At 36.1% G+C, this 20,834-nt stretch overlaps 1 protein-coding gene across 3 annotated transcripts in view; it reads left to right on the top strand.

Moving 5' to 3' along the window:
* The window catches only part of Tpr (translocated promoter region, nuclear basket protein), a 77,272-nt gene that overhangs the window by 43,315 nt on the left and 13,123 nt on the right, over positions 1-20,834 (top strand). For all 3 annotated transcript variants that reach the window (XM_008824267.3, XM_008824268.3, XM_029559231.1), the window contains exons 28-41: positions 2,257-2,404; positions 4,602-4,739; positions 4,833-4,964; positions 6,436-6,566; positions 8,801-9,011; positions 9,997-10,140; positions 10,332-10,530; positions 11,688-11,893; positions 12,101-12,162; positions 12,719-12,927; positions 14,056-14,328; positions 14,971-15,119; positions 15,395-15,478; positions 19,402-19,599. In XM_008824267.3, coding sequence (XP_008822489.1) covers positions 2,257-2,404; positions 4,602-4,739; positions 4,833-4,964; positions 6,436-6,566; positions 8,801-9,011; positions 9,997-10,140; positions 10,332-10,530; positions 11,688-11,893; positions 12,101-12,162; positions 12,719-12,927; positions 14,056-14,328; positions 14,971-15,119; positions 15,395-15,478; positions 19,402-19,599 — 2,284 coding nt within the window. The remainder of the gene's footprint in view (positions 1-2,256; positions 2,405-4,601; positions 4,740-4,832; positions 4,965-6,435; positions 6,567-8,800; positions 9,012-9,996; positions 10,141-10,331; positions 10,531-11,687; positions 11,894-12,100; positions 12,163-12,718; positions 12,928-14,055; positions 14,329-14,970; positions 15,120-15,394; positions 15,479-19,401; positions 19,600-20,834) is intronic.

Consider the following 20,834-nt stretch of genomic DNA (forward strand, 5'->3'; position numbering starts at 1 on the left):
TCCTGTGTCTTTTGACTAGGGATTTCAGTCCATTGATATTTAAAGTTTCTGTTGATAGAAGTGTATTGGTTGCTGTCAAATTATTTTCTTTCATTGTCCCTGGGGTATAGTTATTTCTCTGTTCTCTGTATTGCTTCAAGTATTCTTTGAAGGGCTGGTTTTGTAGACATGTATTCTTTCATGCTATAGGTGTCATGGAATTTTTTTCTTTCCTCCTCAACTATAATAGATATTTTTGCTCAGTAAATATTCTGGGCTGGCATCTCATCATGTAGAATTGGAAATACCTTGGTCCAGGTTCTTCTGGCTTTCATAGTTTGCATTGATAAATCAGCTGTAATTCTGATGGGCTTTCATTTGTATGCAACTTTGTTTTTCTTTTCTGCTTTCAGTATTCTCTCTTTTCTGTACAGTTAGCGTTTTTACTGTGGTATATCTTGGGCAGTTTCTTTTCTGATCCTGTCTATTTGATGTTCTATGTGCTTCCTGTATTTGTATGGGAATGTCTTTCCTTAATTTTTGGTTAATTTCTGGTTAATTTTTGGTTAATTTTTGGTTAATTTCTTTACCATTAACCTTAAATTTTTCTCCTTCCTCTATGCCTATGATCCGAAGATTTGATCTTTTCATGGCGTCCCATCTCTTGCCTATTCCATTCCTATGTTTTTTTAAATGTTCCCTAATCTTTGCTTGAATGGTCCAATTCTTCCACTTTATCTTCCAGTGTTGATTTTCTGTTTTCCATTTCATTCATTCTAGGGGTGAGGCTTTCCCCTGTTGTTTCAAGTTGGCTTACTGAGTTTTGCACTTCCTTCTTCATTTGTGCCCGAGTTTTCGTCCATGTTTCTCTTTAGTGAATTTATTCAGAAGTTTATCCCTATCTTCTTTTAGTTCTTAGATTTGTTTGTTCATGTGTTCTTTAAGTTTATTGAATTCCTTAATCATATTTATGATTGTTCCTTTAAATTCAGTGTCCTGGGTTATTTGTAGGAGGTTCTCCTTGTAGAACTCTTCTACAGGACTGGTAGAGTTCAGTGGGGAGTTAGTGTTTTGGCTTTCCATTTTTATTATGCTTTCATTGTGATTTTGGCATGTGAGTTTCTTTTGTTGTTTGTGATTCAGATATGGGAATTAAGTTGAAGTATGTTTCTATTTGTTTTATCGGGGTGCTTAGGTCCTTTCCTTATTGGTTATGTAAAGCTCGCTAGTACAGGTTTTAGGTTCTCTCAGGTTTTATTTTGGAGGAACTGATGGCTTCAGATCAGCACCACGTGGAGGCAGGATCCAGGCGCTCCCAGGCAGTCCCCTGTGTTCTCAGCCCTTATGCCAGAGGGAGGCTAGAACCTGGCACTGTCTGACGGTCTGCTAAGATCATAGCTGCTACTTTGATGGATGTCGGAACCCACAGTCTTAGGCCATCTGCTAGATCTCAGCCTTTGCTTCCACGTGCATTCTTAATGCCTTGTGGTTTATTTATATGAAAACTGGGGCTGGAGATCACTTAGCAGGAAAGAGCCCTGGGTGCTCTTACAGAAGACCCAGGTTCAGTTCCTGGCACCCAAATAGCGGCTAACAACTGTTCATAATTCCAGTTCCAGGAGATTCAACACCCTCCTGTGCCTGTGCAGTCATTGTACAACAGGTGCACTTACATGCAGGATAAAATAAAATAAATCAATCAAAAAATTTTAATAATATGGAAACTACAGATACAGAAATTAGAGGTTATTGAAAATTTACATATAAAGTTCATTTGGTATTTATTGGCCTGGTATTGCCAACAATAAACAGAGAAAGGAGAATTAATTGTCTTATACATCATTTTAAAAATAGGTATTTTTCCTTTTCCCCTACTGGTATAGCCCAGGCTGGCCTACTTCCTCTCGAGTGTTAGGATTCATTATACATGTGTGTCATCCTACACAGCCTAAAGATACATATTTTTTATTTTTTTGTATTAGTATTTAATGTGTGTTTGTGTGGTGTCTGTGAAAGTGAACACAGCTGCATGTGGTCTTCAGAGGACAACTTCGTAGAGTTGGTTTTCTCCCTCCACCTTTACATGGATCCTGGGGATCAAATTCAGGTCTCTTGACTTACTCTAAAAGAGCCTTCTTGCTGGCCCAAGGTCCATGTTTCTAATGCTACTGTGTAACCTAAAAAGTAAACTAAATTCCTTCCTGTTAATATTTAATATTAATATTAAACTGTTACTTGTAGGTTTCCGATAAAGTCTTAATATGTATATCCTTGTAGATTTATACGACGAGAAAAAGAAATTGCCGAAACTAGGTTTGAGGTGGCTCAGGTTGAGAGTCTGCGTTATCGACAAAGGGTGGAACTTCTAGAACGAGAGATGCAAGAGCTGCAGGATAGCCTGAATGCTGAAAGGGAGAAGGTCCAGGTATGTGTGCTACATGGAAAGAAAAGAGCTCCTTTCTGTTTCTGCCACTTTACATTGATTTGATAGACTCTCTTCCTAAACTGGTAAGTTGATTAAACATTTGTCACACATGCTCAGGTGTGCTGGTTAACAGTAAAGGTGCTGTTCCGAACTGTCTTTATTTTTCAATTCCAACTTCTTATGATTAGCTGAATGTACTTCTGCATTGATTAACTTCTCTGCTCTTAGTTTCCTCATCTGTAATATTTAGATAATAACTATAATCTGAGCTTGAACATGTAAAGAATTTACAACTGTGATGTATGTAAAATTCCAGCTTTCAAATTTATTTGTATTATTGTGTAAACATCTTGAAAGTCCTAAGATTAAAATGATATATTTAAACTACTGTAATATTTTTTTAAGCAAAGAAAGATGGGGGTGGGGTAGTCAAATAACAGCCAAAGAAGGGAAAAGTTACTGTAGTAAAATGTCTGGATATAATGCAGATTTGATACCTTAACTCACAATACCACCTAAAACCTTATTGTTGAGTTACTTCATTCAGAGGTGATTCAGTAATGTGCCTTCATATCTAGAAGGAAAGAAATGAAGACCTTAAAACATTGGTAAGTGGTCAGTATGACTGCCAGGGAGAAACCATTGACCATGGAAATGTGAAAGATTAGATTTATGAAACTTGAAAGTTGAAGAGTTACATTTGGTTTCAAAAGCAATCCAAATTCATTACTGTCTCACTGGAAATAACAGATCTTACATTTTCTTGGGGAAAAAATAAAAGCAGAATCAGGTCTTCAAAGACTGCCTATTGTCTAAGCCCTCTCTGTTTTCTTAGCTGTTCTTTTGGGCTGTTAAAAAGCATGTACTAAAAACTCAGCCTAAAACAAATTCACAGAGGGGACCAGCTCTCAGAAGAACCATGAAGTTAACTCATACTATATTAAAAATAATATAACATAACTGGGTGTGATGGTGCAAGACCTTTAATTCCAGTACTTGGGAGGCAGAGACAGGCAGATCTCTGAGTTTTAAGTGATCCTGGCCTGTATAGAGAATTCCAGGTCAAGCGTGGCTTCAGAATGAGAGTCTGTCTAAAAGAAAAGAAAAGAAAAAAAAAAAAACACATACGATCAGTACAGTGTTGGGAACCATAAACTACACGGTAGCTTTAAAAATGGTAGGCCGGATGTGGTGGCGCATACCTTTAATCCTAGCACTTGAGAAGCAGAGTCAGGTGGATCTTTGTGAGTTCGAGGCCAGCCTGGTCTACATAGTGAGTTCCAGGACAGCTGGGGCTACAGGGAGACCCTGTCTCAAAAAGACTAAAAAAAAAACGTAAAATTTTTTTCTGAGGCGGCAGACATGGGAGGATCACTGCAACTTTGTAGCCAGGCTGGTTTACATAGTGAGTTCAAGATGAGCTAAAGACTAAAAAAAAAAACGTAAAATTTTTTTCTGAGGCGGCAGACATGGGAGGATCACTGCAACTTTGTAGCCAGGCTGGTTTACATAGTGAGTTCAAGATGAGCTAGGGATATATAGCAAGACCCTATCTGAAAACAACAGTAAAGAATGAAACCAGAATGCTATGGTGTGTGTCTCTAACCCCAATACTGGTGTAGAGACCTAGAGACAAGCAGATTCCCAAAGGTCATTGAGCAGCTATCCTAAGCAAACCAGTGAGATCCAGGTTCAGTGAGAGACCCTCTCTCTAACTGTAAGGTAAAGTAAAGCATGATGTGGAGGAAGACACTGGAGGTTGACCTCTCACCTCCACATGTCACACAAAATAAAAGTAGAGACACCGGGACACAGGAATATTGAGGAATTTCTGAGCAAGAGGGAAAAGCTGGGGATCAAAATATGTTACGTAAAGCTCATAACATACGTAGTCCAACAGGGGAAAAAAGCAGAAAGAGAGACCTGGATTCATGTTTTTGCCTAATGTTAGTACTACTTGTTTGTTGGTAGTATTTGTAATGTCTTTTTAGTTCATCTTTGCAATTTCTTACTGTTATTTAAATTCATGTGGAATTAACATACATTAGGAGAATAAACATCCAAAGTTTAGAAGTTTTTGTTAAAATCTTCCCTGCTTCGTTGTAGGAAATACTGGAATTGGTAAGCATGTAGGTCCTTAAATACTAGTTGTAGATACCGTGTACACAAACATACATGTAATGTTTGAAATCTTCAGGTAACTGCAAAAACAATGGCACAGCATGAAGAACTGATGAAGAAAACTGAAACAATGAATGTAGTTATGGAGACCAATAAGATACTAAGAGAAGAAAAGGAGAGGCTTGAGCAGGACCTGCAACAGATGCAAGCGAAGGTTTGTGTTTTAGCAGTCAAGAGAGAAGCTTGTTTGTAGTACTATACATGGAATTTTACGTTGGTTGTAAATATTAACTGGTACTGTTTTCAGGTGAGGAAACTGGAGTTAGATATTTTACCCTTGCAAGAAGCAAATGCTGAGCTGAGTGAGAAAAGTGGTATGTTGCAGGCAGAGAAGAAGTTACTAGAAGAGGATGTCAAGCGATGGAAAGCACGCAACCAGGTAAGTGGAGTTAGTCACCACCCACGTAGCAGCCTGTTGATTTTTAACTAGGGCAGTAAAACTTGAGGTTTAAAAATAGTTGGAAAACTAGTGAAAATTGTGTTTTTATGAGTAGAAGTCTAATAGTTAGATGTGTATGTGTAACGTGTTAAAATCATACCATACCTTTAAAAACATTTGCAGCTATATTTTGTATATTTTTAAAGATCTTACCATTCTAAGGAATTTGTATATTTTATTGAGGTGCTTTTAAAAACTTGTTAACTGGGGCCTTTGGAAGTGAAACCATGTAGTGTAGTGCTGTTGGGGACTCCAGCTCTCTATTGAAGTAGTTAGGAATCTTCCTGTAAGTAGTACTTACGCAACTTATGACTTACATGAGAGTTTCTTACCTCTCTTGGCTAGTTTTCCTCATTTGCAAAATGTAAATATTAAAGCATTGTTTATGTAACAAAAATTAAGTAATATAATTTATCTGACACCTAGAAGATACTCAATAATATTTTAAACTTTTAGTGGTATCAAAATAATATTTGAGAATTTCAGAACATTTTTATTCCTTATTTTATTATACAGACAGCCTGAAAAATCAAGAAGGGAAGGTGAGCTAACCATACCTAGGTGTGGTTCCATTACATGGGCCTGACTCTCATAGTTAGTGAAATGAGCTTATAATGCATTTATAATGGTCTCACATTTAGATTGTAAAACATTATATACATTACACACACACATACACACATATATATATATATATATATATATATATATATATATATATAATTCCTAAATATCACTTCTATGAGATTAGGTACTTTAAATATTAAATATTATGTGAACTCCTAAGGTGGCTCAACAAATAAAACACTTGCCATCAAACATAAGTTTGATCATTCGAACCCATTTGGTGGATGACAGAACTGACTCCTTTAAGTTGGCCTCTGACTTCCACACATGTGCCTTAGCATTGCATGTACACATATACACAGTTAAATAAGTAAAATGTTGAAATAAAAAAGCTTTTAGATTTATTGGCTCCCTTTAATTGCCTCTTTCTAAATGTGAAATGTTCTTTCACAATCATAAAATGAACAGTTAATGATGTTTAATTTTTTTTCTTTTCTGCTCATTTTTGTCTAGATTTTGCTAATCTGACTAAAGCTTTGAAAGTTATATTTTGAGCCTTGATTACTTTTCATGCAAAGCACTTGCTGTAAGAGTAATTGGATGTTTAAAAAATAATTGGATGTTCTGCCATCTTACTGTAGCATATTTTTTTCTTTTTTTGAGACATGGTCTCCTTGTAGCCTTAACTGGCCTGGAACTCACTTGGTAGACCATGCTGGCCTCAGTATCACATAGACCCATCTGCCTCTGCCTCCCAAGTGCTGTGACTAAAGACTTGCTATACCACATATGGTTTGTATCACTTTTGTTGCCATAACCAAAGTATGCGTTTTTGCTATTCTAGCATCTGGTAAATCAACAGAAAGATCCAGATACAGAAGAATATCGGAAACTTCTTTCTGAAAAGGAAATTCACACTAAGCGAATTCAACAGCTAAATGAAGAGATTGGGAGACTTAAAGCTGAAATTGCAAGGTAAGAGGAAAAAGGCTTTTCTCTCTTTTTTGAAGGCAGCATCTCATGCTATCCTGAAAGTTACTCTAACCCAGGGTGGTCTTGATCTTAACAACAACCTTCCTGTGTCAGCCTCCCAAATGCTGGAATTATAGTCATGTGCCACAACTACTGGCTTAAATGAAATCTTAAGTTAATTTCGACTCTTTATAGGATAACTGAAATGCTTTCTGTTTTGGGAGAAAAAAAGAAGTTTAGAGGCTTTCCATGTGGTTTTTGGTTTTCCTTCATCTCTCTATGGTGTCATGCAACCACACATTTACTATTTTGTGTTCATATTTGAATTATTATTGAAAAGCTATAAAGTTACATGTTATAAGTCTAAAACTTAACTGATTTTCTAAAAAGAAATACATAGCAAGTAGGCTGGAGAGATGATTCATCAGTTTAAGAGCACGTAGGTAAGTGCACATGTGTCGTGCAATACCTGCTCTTGCAGAAGACCCAGCTTCTATTCCCAGCACCTACATGGTGGCTCACAACCATCCATAACTCCATCCAGTGCCCTCTTCTGACTTATGCGGACATTGCATGACATCGGTGCACCTACTTAAATGCAGACAGTACACTTATACACATAAAATGAAAATAATAAAAAATATATTAAAAAAAAAACATAGCCAGCAACCTTTGTAATAGACTTTTTATCTTTCTGTTATTAGCCTCTTTGTTGTAAATATGTAGTTTTTTTAAATTGACTTCTTGTTCCCCCTTTTGTCTTACATTTTATTTTATTCAAAACAATATTTTTTTAAAACAGTACATTTATTCAGCAGTGATACATTTTAGAATTATGCAGTGAAAAAAAGTAAATTTCTCAGTGCTTTCACATTCTTGGCATATTACTCTGAGATTTAGGGAAAATAAAATATTTCAAAACAAAACCGTGTTCTGCCATGTTCATTGTGAGAGACTATTTCTCTCTCCTTTTTTTAAATGCGTGTTTGCCTGCACGTGTGTATTTGTACCAGATGAGTGACTAGTGCCTGTGGAGGCCAGAAGAGGGCATCAGATCCCTTGGAACTGGAGTTGCAGATGATTGTGAACTGCTGTGTGGGTGCTGGGACCTGAACTCATGTCCTGTCTCTGCAAGAGCTGCCAGTGCTCATGACCACTGAGCCCCTACTCTGGCTCCTAGATACTATTTCTTCAAGTTGAGGAAACTAAGAGCCACAAAACTCTGCCACCTCCTTATTTTTCTTTGGTATTAAGCTCCCAATCTATTTTAGGTCATCTTGATATGAAGTTCAATTTCATATCATGTAGAAGACAGCAGACGATATAACCCACATGCCTTATGCTTACCAGTAAATGTTTTTATATGGGCTACAAATTTAAATTGATTTTTTTTTTTTTTTTTTTTGCATTTTTAAAAGCTTGATTTAAAGGCCTGGAAAGATGGCTCAGTGGTTAAGAGCACTATCTGCTTTTGCAGAAGTCTCAGGTTCAACTCCCAGAACCCACATGGCAACTAACAACTATCTATAGCTCCAGTTCCAGGGGATCCAAGGGTCTCCTCTGTCCTCTGAGGACACTACACAACCCGGTTACACTTACATACATGCAGGCATAGCACTCAAAAACTTCATTCAAAATTAAAAAAGAGCATGTGACCAAAACAGTAAAGGCTTCAATGCTCATTGTAGTCACTCTTCCCCTTTACTGGAAAACTAGCACATGTGATGTACTATACTGTGACTCTGTCGTTGTCACTGGTTTACTTTGTAAAATTGTATGTTACTTGAGCTGGAGAGATAGCTCAGCATTTAAGAGGGCTGGCTGCTCTTGCAGAGGACCTGGGTTCTAGTCCCAGCACCCACCATCTATGACTCCTGCTCCAGGGGATCCAGCACCCTCTTCTGACCTCTGCGGGCATTACACGACATGGGTGCACTTACATACATGCAGGCAATGTACTCGCACACATAAAACAATAATAATAAAATATTTTTTTTTAATTATGTGTTACTTTTTAGTAGTTCAATTTTTCTTAACTTTAAGATGTGTATTAGACTTGTGTGCTAAGATCTTCCTAAAGGACCTAATTATTTTGGAAGTGGTGGTAGTTTTTATTTAGAAAGTTGTTACTAAAGCTCCACAATATAAACTTTTAAATTAAAATATTTTAAAATTCGTAAAGTGTTTTAATGTATTTAGTTCTTCTAAGAAACCATTCCTCTATTTTTTTTTTAAAGATCAAATGCATCTTTGACCAACAACCAGAATTTAATCCAGAGTCTAAAGGAAGATTTAAATAAAGTTAGGACTGAAAAGGAAAACACTCAGAAGGATTTAGATGCCAAAATAATTGATATACAAGAAAAAATCAAAACCATTACTCAAGTCAAGAAAATTGGACGCAGGTACAAGACTCAATATGAAGAGCTTAAAGCACAACAGGATAAGGTATTGTGAAGAAATCTAATTATTCATAAATTTGAATACTACTGATTTTTAGATTGTAAACTCATGGAAGCTCACATTGCTATTTATTTTGAGGGGTTTTGTTTTGTTTTGTTTTTATTTGCCCTAACAGTTTGTCTGTGTAGCCCAAACTGACTTGCAATTTTTAAAGCTGTCTCAGCTTCTTCACTATTGGGATTACAGATGAGTACCACCACAGCTGTCCAAAGATTAGTTCTGTGATACAACCAAAAGTGCATTATAAAATCACACAAGACCTCTACTACTTAGTATTTTGTTTTCACATTTCCAATGCTGCCTCTTTGTAAAGCTGTGCTTTTCTCATTGCTGAGATCCAAGTAGCTGACAAAAGCAACTTCAGGGAGGATTTATTTGTGTTTATTTCTGAGGGAATGCAGCCCATCATTGTGGGGAAGGCATGGCTGCAGGTGACTCCATGGTGGCAGGAGCATGGAGCTGCCTGCTCACCTCTTAACAGGTCAGGAAGCAGAGGAAAGGGGGTACAGTCCACATTCTGGGAGGGTCCTCCCCTCTTAGTTAATCTCTCTAGAAACCCCTCACAGATACTCCCAAAGATGTGCCACATCAGTGCCCTAGGTATTTCTTAAGGTAATCAAGTTGACAAACAGAAATTAACCATCACAATAACTCACTGCCAATTAAAACTTTGAATAGAAAAAGGAATTGTTTTTAGAAGTAATCAGGTTTTATATAATTTTTTAAAAACTTAACACTGTCAAAATTTTAAAATCCTTATTATATTTTAATAGTCTTTTAATTCCCAAAGATAAAAGAATTTGCATGTTTATTTAATTTTCTAATCTAATAGGCAATGCATATATAGTTGTATAAAGAAAAGAATCCAAAATTCCTACCTCTCAGTGTTAACCACTGTTAGCACTTTAGTGTGCTTTCCTTGACATGTAAAAAATATTTCCGTGTATATGGTTACCACTTCTCATTCTAGGCCATGGAGACTTCTGCTCAATCTTCCGGAGACCATCAGGAGCAGCATGTCTCTATCCAGGAAATGCAAGAGCTCAAAGATGCCCTCAGCCAAGCTGAAACTAAATCCAAGTCACTTGAGAGTCAAGTAGAGAATCTGCAGAAGGTATGATTGTGAGGGCAGGGAAAGGTGCATGTCTAGAGCTCTCTTGTATACTTACAGTGATATGTTTAAACACTGACTCGTCCGTATCAGGTAGAAATCTTAATAAGTGCTACATTACTTTCTAAAACATACTTTTTGTACTGATTTGATTGAGTTACATGATACTCTTTTTTTTCCCCCCCCTTAAAAAGGCATTATCTGAAAAAGAGACAGAAGCAAGAAATCTCCAGGAACAGACTGTGCAGCTTCAATCTGAACTTTCACGACTTCGTCAAGATCTGCAAGATAGAACCACACAAGAAGAGCAGCTCCGACAGCAGATAACTGAAAAGGAAGAAAAAACCAGGAAGGCGATTGTAGCAGCAAAATCAAAAATTGCACACCTAGCTGGTAAATTCACATATATGCTAAGATTTGACTTACATACTAAAACTTTATTATTATGCAGTACAGACTTTAAAAAAGTGTGGAAGAGAAAATGTAAATACTATATATCAGTCTGATTTGTTCTTTAGCATTTACTTGTAGAGAGAGAGAGAGAGAGAGAATGTATATTTATTAAATAAACTTGTTTAACTTGCACACACAGATAAATTTGTGTTTTTAAGGGCTGTAAGTGGTGGCGTACACCTTTAATCCCGGTACTTGGGATGCAGACACAGGTGGATCTCTATGAGTTCGAGACCAGCCTTGTCTACAAAGCGAGTTCCAGGCCCGCTGGAGATACAGGGAAACCCTGTCTCAAAAAGACAAAAAAAATTTGTATTTTCAAATGATGTCCTTGCCGTACTTACTGTTGGCTGATAATCAGTATGTAGTAGTGCTGTCCTATAATGTTAGTGTAGCATGGGCATGGTGGCTCATACCTTTCAATGCCAGCACTACTTGTGCATTCTGCAACTCCAGACTACTGCTTCCATATTTTGTATACATTACAGCATGAGTTCTTACCAGCCTGAAGATTTTTCTGTGTTTCAGTTAGAGACTCCCCTGGACCTTCAGGGAGAGTACCACCTCAAATTCATGAGGAACACAATACTGCAAAGTTTAAGGCTGTATCAGTCTTGCTTGTCTGTCTGCTGAGAGATAAAAAAATTCAAATCACTGATAGTTTCCCAGCACCTCATTTCATAAAAATGTTGGTTTTTTTTGAGACAGTGTCTTCCTGTAGCCCCAACTGGCCTGGAACTCAGAGAGATTCACCTTCTTCTGCCTCCTGAATGCTGGAATTAAAGGTATGTGCCAACATACACAGCGATTTTTTTTTTTTTTTAAATATAGACCATGACACCAAACTTTTGCGATTTATAATAATTAACAATAAATACATTGATATATATATAGAGAGAGACTTCTAATTTACGTAGTTTCGTGTTAGAATAAGTTAACACAGATATATTTAGAACTTTGCCTCTTGTGGTAATATAGTGTATCAAACTGATGGATGCTAAAATGTATATAGTAGCAGGATCTCATATGACCTTATGTACCAGTTAAGTGCAGAAATGTTTCTGACATTTGATTATGTAATTATGTGATTACTTTAGGTGTAAAAGATCAATTAACTAAAGAAAATGAAGAACTAAAACAGAGGAACGGAGCCTTGGATCAGCAGAAAGATGAACTAGATGTTCGTATGACTGCTCTGAAGTCCCAGTATGAAGGTCGGATTAGCCGCTTGGAAAGAGAACTCAGGGAACATCAAGAGAGACACCTTGAACAGAGAGATGAGCCTCAGGAGCCTACTAACAAGGTCATTAGCTTATTCTGCTTATGTGATAAGCCACTTTTTCTGCATTTTATTTGGAAATGCTTGGTTATTTAGGCGCTTTTGTTGGAGTGAATTTGAAACAAAATTTCAAGTATACAGAAAATTGATAACAGTAAAATGTTTTAATGCCTTTGCTATGTAGACTTTGGGTATAGTAAGTACAGCAATCAGTGCTTTTTGTATTTATAGGCTCCTGAACAGCAGAGACAGATCACGCTGAAAACAACTCCAGCTTCTGGTGAAAGAGGAATGTGAGTGTTAGTTCTTTTATAATCTGTTTTTCTTAAATTTAGAGCAAATTGTGTCATGCAGTTACCAGCTGTTTTCAGTATGCTTTCATTCCTCTTGGGTAGATCCTCAGTGATAGGGAAGGCATTTCAGCTTTTAGTGTGTGATTGGCACCTACTGATTTTCTCTATGATGTTTTATGACAACAGGTATAAAAATCTGGTCTGAGACTTAAGTTCAGCCACTGAGGCTGTGGATGTTATCCTATATTGTCAGGTTACACCACTCTGGAATATTTCCTGAAGCTTTTAATGCTTAAATTTAAAACCTTTTCAGTAAGTTTTAGAATATTTAGTGAATGAAAAACAGAAAGTTGCAGTTAGTGTCTTTAAAAACACCTGTTTTAAATCTACCAAGTCTCCCCAGTACATTAAGTATAATTTTTTAATATTAAAAAAAAATACATAAAATCATTTGCTTAGAGAAATACACCTTACTTTAATAGAGTGTATTATTTTATAAGGAATCATTAGCATAATTGTTATAAATAAATTATTCTTGGATTTTCCTTCTATTAAGTGCCAGCACATCAGACCCACCAACAGCCAATATCAAGCCAACTCCTGTTGTTTCTACTCCAAGTAAAGTGACAGCCGCAGCTATGGCTGGAAATAAGTCAACACCCAGAGCAAGTATCCGCCCAATGGTTACACCTGCAACTGTTACAAATCCAACTACTACCCCAACAGCAACAGTGATGCCTACCACACAAGTGGAATCTCAGGAAGGTCAGTAAAGTAACATATCTGATTGAGCTGACTACTGGCAGATTTGAGATGAGAGTAGATAATATTTAGAAATCTGTGCTTATGAGAATACTGTTGCTTGATTCTCCCCCCGCCTCCCCCCCAATAATAGGAAACACAGTTAGGCAAGCACTCATCGCTGAGCTACATTCCCGGTCCTTTTTATTTCTTTATTTGGATTTTTATTTTAGTTTTGAGTTCAGGCTGGTTTCCAACTCCTGACCCTTCTGCCTCATTCCTCCACATTGTTGGGATTACAGTATGTGTCATCACATCTAGCCAAGATGCTTGTATTACATTTCTTCCCTTTCTTCTTTTTTGCTTTGCTCCATTTTTAAGCAAATACTTGCTTTTTCTGAAACCAAAATGTTCACTTCTAATAGCTAAGGAAGGTACTCAGAAAGCTACTTTGAAAACCCATTGGTTCAGTGCAGATACGATTCTCTCTGAAATTGCCTGAACTTCTTGGTATTTTCTCAACTCTGTTCCCATGGCAACTTTGTTCTCATTATAGTGATTAGATTTTTGGTTTGATTTGATAGTCTTTTTGTTTGTTGTTGTTCAATCTCTTTCTTTAGTAGATGTTCAGTAAAAAATTTGCTGATATATTTTTGCTTAAATTGTCTTGACATATTAGTAAATTTCCCAAGTATTTAGAAAAGTGTAATATAGGCCAGGCATGATGATGCATTCCTTAATCTCATCACTTGGGAGACAAAGGCAGGCAGATTTCTGAGTTCTGGGCTAGCCTGGTCTATACGGTGATACTATCATAGTGTAAACAATGAAAATACAGAATTTACCTTTTCAGCTACATTCAATAAAATGATTATCAGATAGATTACCAATTCAACTTTTGGTTTTTTTTAGGAGAAAAAGAGGCTTGTTTCGTTTTGTTTTTATGTGGTACTTAGGATCAAACCCAGGGCTTTGGTTTGCATTAGTCATATAAGCAGAATACAGTACAAAATACATAACTTGCCCACAGTATTTTTGCATAGTAAGTGGTACAAATATACAAAACCTTCAAAGTACAGTACATGCCAAACATAACTAGCTTTGTTGAGAACAGAAGGCTTACTTACATTTCATATTATAATTCCTTTACAGCGATGCAGTCAGAAGGGCCTGTGGAACATGTTCCAGTGTTTGGAAGCACAAGTGGATCTGTTCGTTCTACTAGTCCTAATGTTCAGCCCTCCATTTCTCAGCCCATCCTAACTGTGCAACAGCAGACACAGGCTACAGCTTTTGTGCAGCCCACTCAACAGAGTCATCCTCAGATTGAGCCTGCGAATCAAGAGTTATCCCCAAACATAGTTGAGGTGGTGCAAAGTTCGCCTGTTGAGCGGCCTTCTACTTCCACAGCAGTATTTGGCACTGGTAAGATTAATTTTAAGATGAAGCTGGAATAGGCCTGGGTACTTGTAATTTCGTAGATACAATACAATACATATATTGAGTATTTTTCACAGTATGATGAATAACATATTCCTAACATGCATGCCTACTAGGACAGATTTCAGTCAGTTTTTATCTTTAAGTAAGGCTTTCTCATCCTTCGGTTATTTGGGGCTGTTTTTAGAGGTAAAACTTACTGTGGATCCTGGAAAATAAAAGACATAGCCTTGTGTACATGTACTATAAATTTTTTCATTATAGTTTGCAGTTTAATAGAAAGTCCTTTGTAAACTTTGTAAATGGCAATTACATCTCCGTATAATTGCAGTAATCAGATACATTATACACTTTGGCTGATGAAGGTGTATTAATGAAACTTTAGACTCATTAAAAATCATGGAATTGGAGCTTAACTTGTCCATTTTTTTATTCATAGACAAATTACATTTATAGACTTGATCTAAAACTTGATTTTGTGTAATCTATATAATTAAATGTGATTATACACTTAACCATTCCTTTTGTTAAGTAACCATGTTGACTAATATTAAAAGTACTTCTGAAATTATCTTGTCTTCATGAAGTTATTATTGTGCTCTGATTTAAGATTTTACAATTTCCAAGTTTCAGCTACCCCAAGCTCCTCTTTGCCCAAGCGCACTCGTGATGAGGAAGAGGACAGCACCATAGAAGCATCAGAACAAGTCTCAGATGACACAGTGGAAATGCCTCTCCCGAAGAAGCTGAAAACTGTCACACCTGTAGGAACTGAGGTTTGTAAAGTTCATCAGTAGGGTTAAGACTTAGGTGTCAGTGATAGCCAAAGGTACCTTTTGGGGTTATAATGTATTATCTGGAAAGCTCTTCTTCTTGAACTCTAAAGTTTTCACTGATAGCTTGATCTTAGTGACATTTTACGTTTTTATTTGCCATCTTTTTTTAAGATTAAGTTTTATCAAAATTATAGACTTTTTGTTAGAAGAAATGACAAAATGGGTGACCACCTGGTTCACTGATATAAATAAGAAATCACTTGTTCATTATTTAGGAAGAAGTTATGGCTGAAGAAAGTACTGATGGAGAGGTAGAGACGCAAGTATATAATCAGGATTCTCAAGATTCCATTGGAGAAGTGAGTAAAAACATACTTGAAGTAATAAAATCTTGCTTTTGAGTAGAGTTGCTTAATGAATAGAGTTGACATTGACATATTGAAACATTGAAATAGTGCTTGGATTTTTTAAATTTGATTTTGCTTGTTGAGACAGGCTCTGTAGCCTAGGCTAACCTCAGACTAATCTTTCCAAGTGCTAGAATCACAGGCATGCATCTGGCAGTTTGCTTTTTTTTTTTTTTTTTGTTTTTTTCCTGGCAGTTTGCTTTTTTTTTTTTTTTTTGGTCTTTTTGAGACATGTCTCCTTATAGCACCAGCTGGCCTGGAACTCGCTATGTAGGTCAGGCTGGCCTTGAACTCACAGAGATCTACCTGCGCCTGCCTCTACCTCCCAAGTGCTGGGATTAAAGACATACACCATCATGCCTGGCTTCACTTTTTAAAACTTTAATGGGATATTAGTAGAATTAACCAGGGCAATTTCTACTTGGTTTTATTTCTGTGAGTATGCTGTACTCTAAATAAGGATATTTCTGTTTATATGCAAAAAAAGAAAGAAAGCTTGATCTACCATGTTAATTATTTGAAAATGCAGTAGAGCTTGTTGAGCTTTGTTGGTGCATAATGCCCCATGTGGGGGTCTTCTGTTGTTTCCTTTTCAGAATTAAGCCATAAAATAAGGTGAATGTGTACACTTATTTTCAAATGTTCATTGAGGCTTCTCCAGAACAATCTTGCTAGAGGACAGAGCAGAATCTGAAGTTACAAAATACTGCTTCTTTCTTACTCCACCTCTTCGAAGCTATGTGACTGAGCATGTCTTTAACTTTTCTTGATTGCTTTACTTGTGTGAAAATTATAACATTTTGCTGGTTGTAGTGGTTCATGCCTTTAATCCCAGCACTCGGGAGGCAGAGGCAGGCTGTGATATACAGACCAGCCTTTGATGGTCTATATAAGCAAGTTCCAGGCCAGCTGGGGCTACATGTGAGACCCTGTCTCAAAAACATAAGAATAAAACAGTTATAACATTTTAAGGATTAGAAGAGTACCTGAACTCTTTCAAGATGAGAATTCATATATCATTAATGTAGTGGTAGTTAATATAGCGTAATACTTAACTCATTACTATAAGTGTTTTTCAAAGACATTTGCATTATTAACTAATTTAACTGTCAAAGCAACCCTACTTCATAGGGAAGAACTATGCCCAGATTAAGTGATGGATCCAGAATCATCAGCTTGGGGAGTAGGAATTGAACCCAGAATATAATTTCCAGCTATCCTCTTAAGCTTGAAATAGTACTTTGTCTCTGGATAAACTTTTAGAATCATGATATTGTAATTTTATCTGTGTAAAATTAAGGAATTGATGCTAGCTATACATAACCATAGATTGCAAGTAAATTTTAGTTTCTGAGCCACATTAGTTTTCTAATTTAATTTTGCAACTTTTTTTTTTTTTAACACAGAAATAAGCTTTTGGATCTGTAGTAGTATAAGCAGCATCTTTTGTGTTTTTCAGGGTATCATATCTAAAGACTATAATAATTAGAAATTTTTTTATTTTATGTGTATTAGTGTTTTGCCTGCCATCTAGGTAAGTATACCACACACTTGTAAATTTGTGGTGGCCAGAAGAGGTCATTGGATCTCCTGGAACTGGAGTTACTTACTGGCAGTTGTTAGCCACCTGCTGAGTACTAGGTGCTAGGAACCAAACCTATGTCCTCTGTAAGAGTAGCCAGTGCTTTTTAACAGCTAAGCCACCTCTCCATCCCCCCAAAAAGATTTTTCTTAATATTTTCAATTCGTTTTGACGCAGAATACAATTTAGCTTCTATGTTTCAGTTTTTCTTACATAAGGATGTCACTTTAGGGCACTTATTTATCTGACCTACTTAGTTTTTTTTCCCACTATACTGTATATATGTAGTTTTTCATGAATTTCTTATTCTTAGTTCAAAAGATGTTGGCTTATATGAAAAAATAAATGTTTACTGAGTGCATAAGCCAAAAGGTACATTTTAAATAAATAAATACCAGAAATTTAATGTTTATTTTGATAACAAAATGGAATTGTTGAAATAATTGAGCAAAGAATTATGTTAGAATCTGGTACATGTTGAATATCTCTTATCCAAAATATCTAGCTCCAGTGGTGTTTCACATTTTAGAGTTTTATGAACTTTGGAATATTTGTATAGAAACTAGTTATTGAGCATTTCTTTGGATCATGATGTTACTTCCTATTATGCTATTAATGTTTTCTCATTTCTAGAGGGAGACTTTAGTTTCTTCTAAGGAATTATTGCTTGAGCACTTCATGTGCTAAGTATTTTGAGTACCTTTGCTTACTTGATCCTGAGGAGAAACCTATTAAACTTTAGGTACTATCATGCCCATTTTTAGAGGAGAGTCTGAGAAGTAACCTGCTCTTTAAAATCAGAGCCTTGACTTATGCCACTCTTTTCTCCATTTATGCTAAAAGGTACAACAGTCTATAGACATTATAATTATTTTTCATGCACTGTTTTGCTAAGTATATGTAGTTTCCTTTCAGGTGTTATGCCAGTACTTAGAGAGTTTCAGACTTCTGAGCATTTCTTGAGTTCTCAGGTTAGGGATAGTCAGCCTGTATGTATATCGTAGTCTTTGAAGGCCCACAAAGTGTTTGGGGGAACTTTTTTTTTTAATACAATAGAAACATCTTAATATAGTCAGTGCATTTTTTCATTATTTGTAGTTTGTTTAAAATAACTTTTTAATACAATATTGCAGGCCTGTGGGTCTCTTTCTGACTTTGATTAGAAACTGCACTGCTAAATACATTGATTACTGAGCACTTGAAATATGGCTAGTCCAAATTGAGATAAATATAAACATGCATTGGATTTTGAAGAGTTGTTGATAATTTTAAAATGTAAAATACTTGATAGTTTTTACCTTGATTACATGTTGAAATAATACTTTGACTATATCAGTAAGAATTGATTTCACCTCTTTACCTTTTAGGAAGGGGTTTCTTTATTGCCCACCTTTCTATTGGGCATCACTGATCAGTGACATATAAGTAACATAACAGTAATCGTTTTTAATACACATACACCTGTATATTTTCTCTATTGGAACATTTCCCACTAATATTTGTAGTCCATTCTTCTGTTGAAAGACAGTAAAGAAACTCAGGTGTTTACCAGATATTTCAAATTTATTGTGCTTTGGAACCATGTTCTAGTGGTGCACATCTGTTATCCTATCACTCAGGAGGCTAAGACAGGAGGATTGCCACAGGTTCAAAGCTTATTTAGACTGTATAGCCAAGTACCAATCCATTCAGGGCTCCATTAACAAGACTTTGACTCAAAAACTAAAAGTAAAAAGTGTTACTAATCCATGAGTATTTTCTTTTTTTTTTTTTTTTTTTACTGTGCTTCACATAATTAATTATCTCATGCCAAAGAATCAGCCTCTGACATGAACATCTCTCAAGTTTGGGAAAACAATCATTTCTTATCATCAGTCACAATGGTGCTTCCACATCCTTTTAGTAAGCACCCTTCCTTGACCTGCATACTCCTGAGGGTCAGCGAGCAACTCTTCAAGTAGCAGCTGTACTTGCTCCTTTCCAAACAATTATGCTATGTTTGTCCCTCTTAGGAAACTAAAAAAGTACATCTTGATGGATATCCCCTAATAAAGTTGTCCGTGTTTTTTTTTTTGTTTGTTTGTTTGTTATGGACAGCTTTTATCCACCATGTGGGAGCTGGGAATCGAACCTGGGTCCTCTGCAAGAGCAGTCAGTACCTTTAACCACTGAGCCATCTCTCCAACCCCCTCCCCCCAAGTATTCTTTAACCTATAAAATCTCACTGATAACTTCAGATAAATTTGACATTTTTAAATTTCAATTTTTAAATGTTTTAATATTTTACTTAAAGGGAGTTACCCAGGGAGATTATACACCTATGGAAGACAGTGAAGAAACATCACAATCTCTACAAATAGATCTTGGACCACTTCAATCAGATCAGCAAACTACTTCATCCCAGGATGGTCAAGGCAAAGGAGATGATGTAATTGTAATTGACAGTGATGATGAAGAAGATGATGATGATGAAAATGATGGAGAACATGAGGTAAGTTTTGAAAATATCCAGAATATCCAGGGGTGGTTTTGGGGGTTTTTTTTTTTGTTTGTTTGGTTTGGTTATTTTTGAGACTTACTGTAGCCCCAGGGGGCCTGGAACTTGCTGTGTAAATCAGGCTGACCTCCATCTCACAGGGATCTGTCTACCTGCTTCTGCCTCCTGAGGGCTGAGATTAAAGGAGTGCACCACCATGCCCAGCAAGATCCAGTGTTTTTAAGCCTTTCTTATTTTTCCCCCTATTTTCAGTACTAGGAATCAGATTCAATGCCTTATGAATGCTACCCTTGAACTCTAGGTCCTCTTACCTATACCTCCTAAGTGGAGGGTTCAATATTAAGTCTTTGGTACTCCTAGCATATCATGTAGTAAATTCTGATTCCTAATTAGTTGCAATAGATTATAGAGTTTTTCTTTTATATTGACTATTCCAGGGGTTCAGATTTTATAGTTAGAAATAAATAAAGCCAGTGATGGTAATCAGTTTTTTAAACTTCTTGTTTGCTTATTTTACTGGGTGGGGGGGGTTAGTTTGTTTCATTATTTATTGGTGACAGGATCTTGTTGTATAGCCTAGGCTTGCCTGAAACTCCCAGAAATCTTCCTGCCTCAGTCTTCTGAGTGCTGAGATTATAGATAAGCACCACCATGTTCAGTTGGTTTTGTTTTTTATAAATAATTGCTGAACCATTTAGAATTTGTTCTCAAATTTAATCTTCAGTTTTCTGGTAGATGGCTATATAAATCATAGCCATTTAATTATAATTGCTATTGTTTCTTGAAACTAAAAAAGAAGAATCACTCACTTTCAAAGTAATTTGAATATCACCATTATCACATGAATTTTAAGTCAAATTTGGATATTCTTATTTTAAGTTTTAATTCTATATCGATAGTTTCTCATTTTAGATTCTTTTGTTAATAAAACATTTGTAAATCTGATATGGCATAATTTTGTTCTTTAATTCTACTTAAATTTGGATAGAGCTAAAGTGAACCATTGGACTTTATGGCCTGTCATTTTTGCTCAGTCTCATGCAAAGTTTAGAATCAATCATTATTTTACTGATAACATGAAACGTTAGTTTTTCTCTTGCTCTAATGTAAACCCATATAAGTCTTGGAACACTCCTATTTCCTGATCAATAATGAGACACTTAAACTTCTCAAAGATGATGTTAAGGTGTAAAAAACATGTGGGCCATATACTACATTTTTATTCACAC

The sequence above is a fragment of the Nannospalax galili genome, unplaced genomic scaffold (assembly GCF_000622305.1).
Source record: "Nannospalax galili isolate Female #2095 unplaced genomic scaffold, S.galili_v1.0 scaffold227, whole genome shotgun sequence".
In the NCBI taxonomy this organism is placed as follows: Eukaryota; Metazoa; Chordata; class Mammalia; order Rodentia; family Spalacidae; genus Nannospalax; species Nannospalax galili.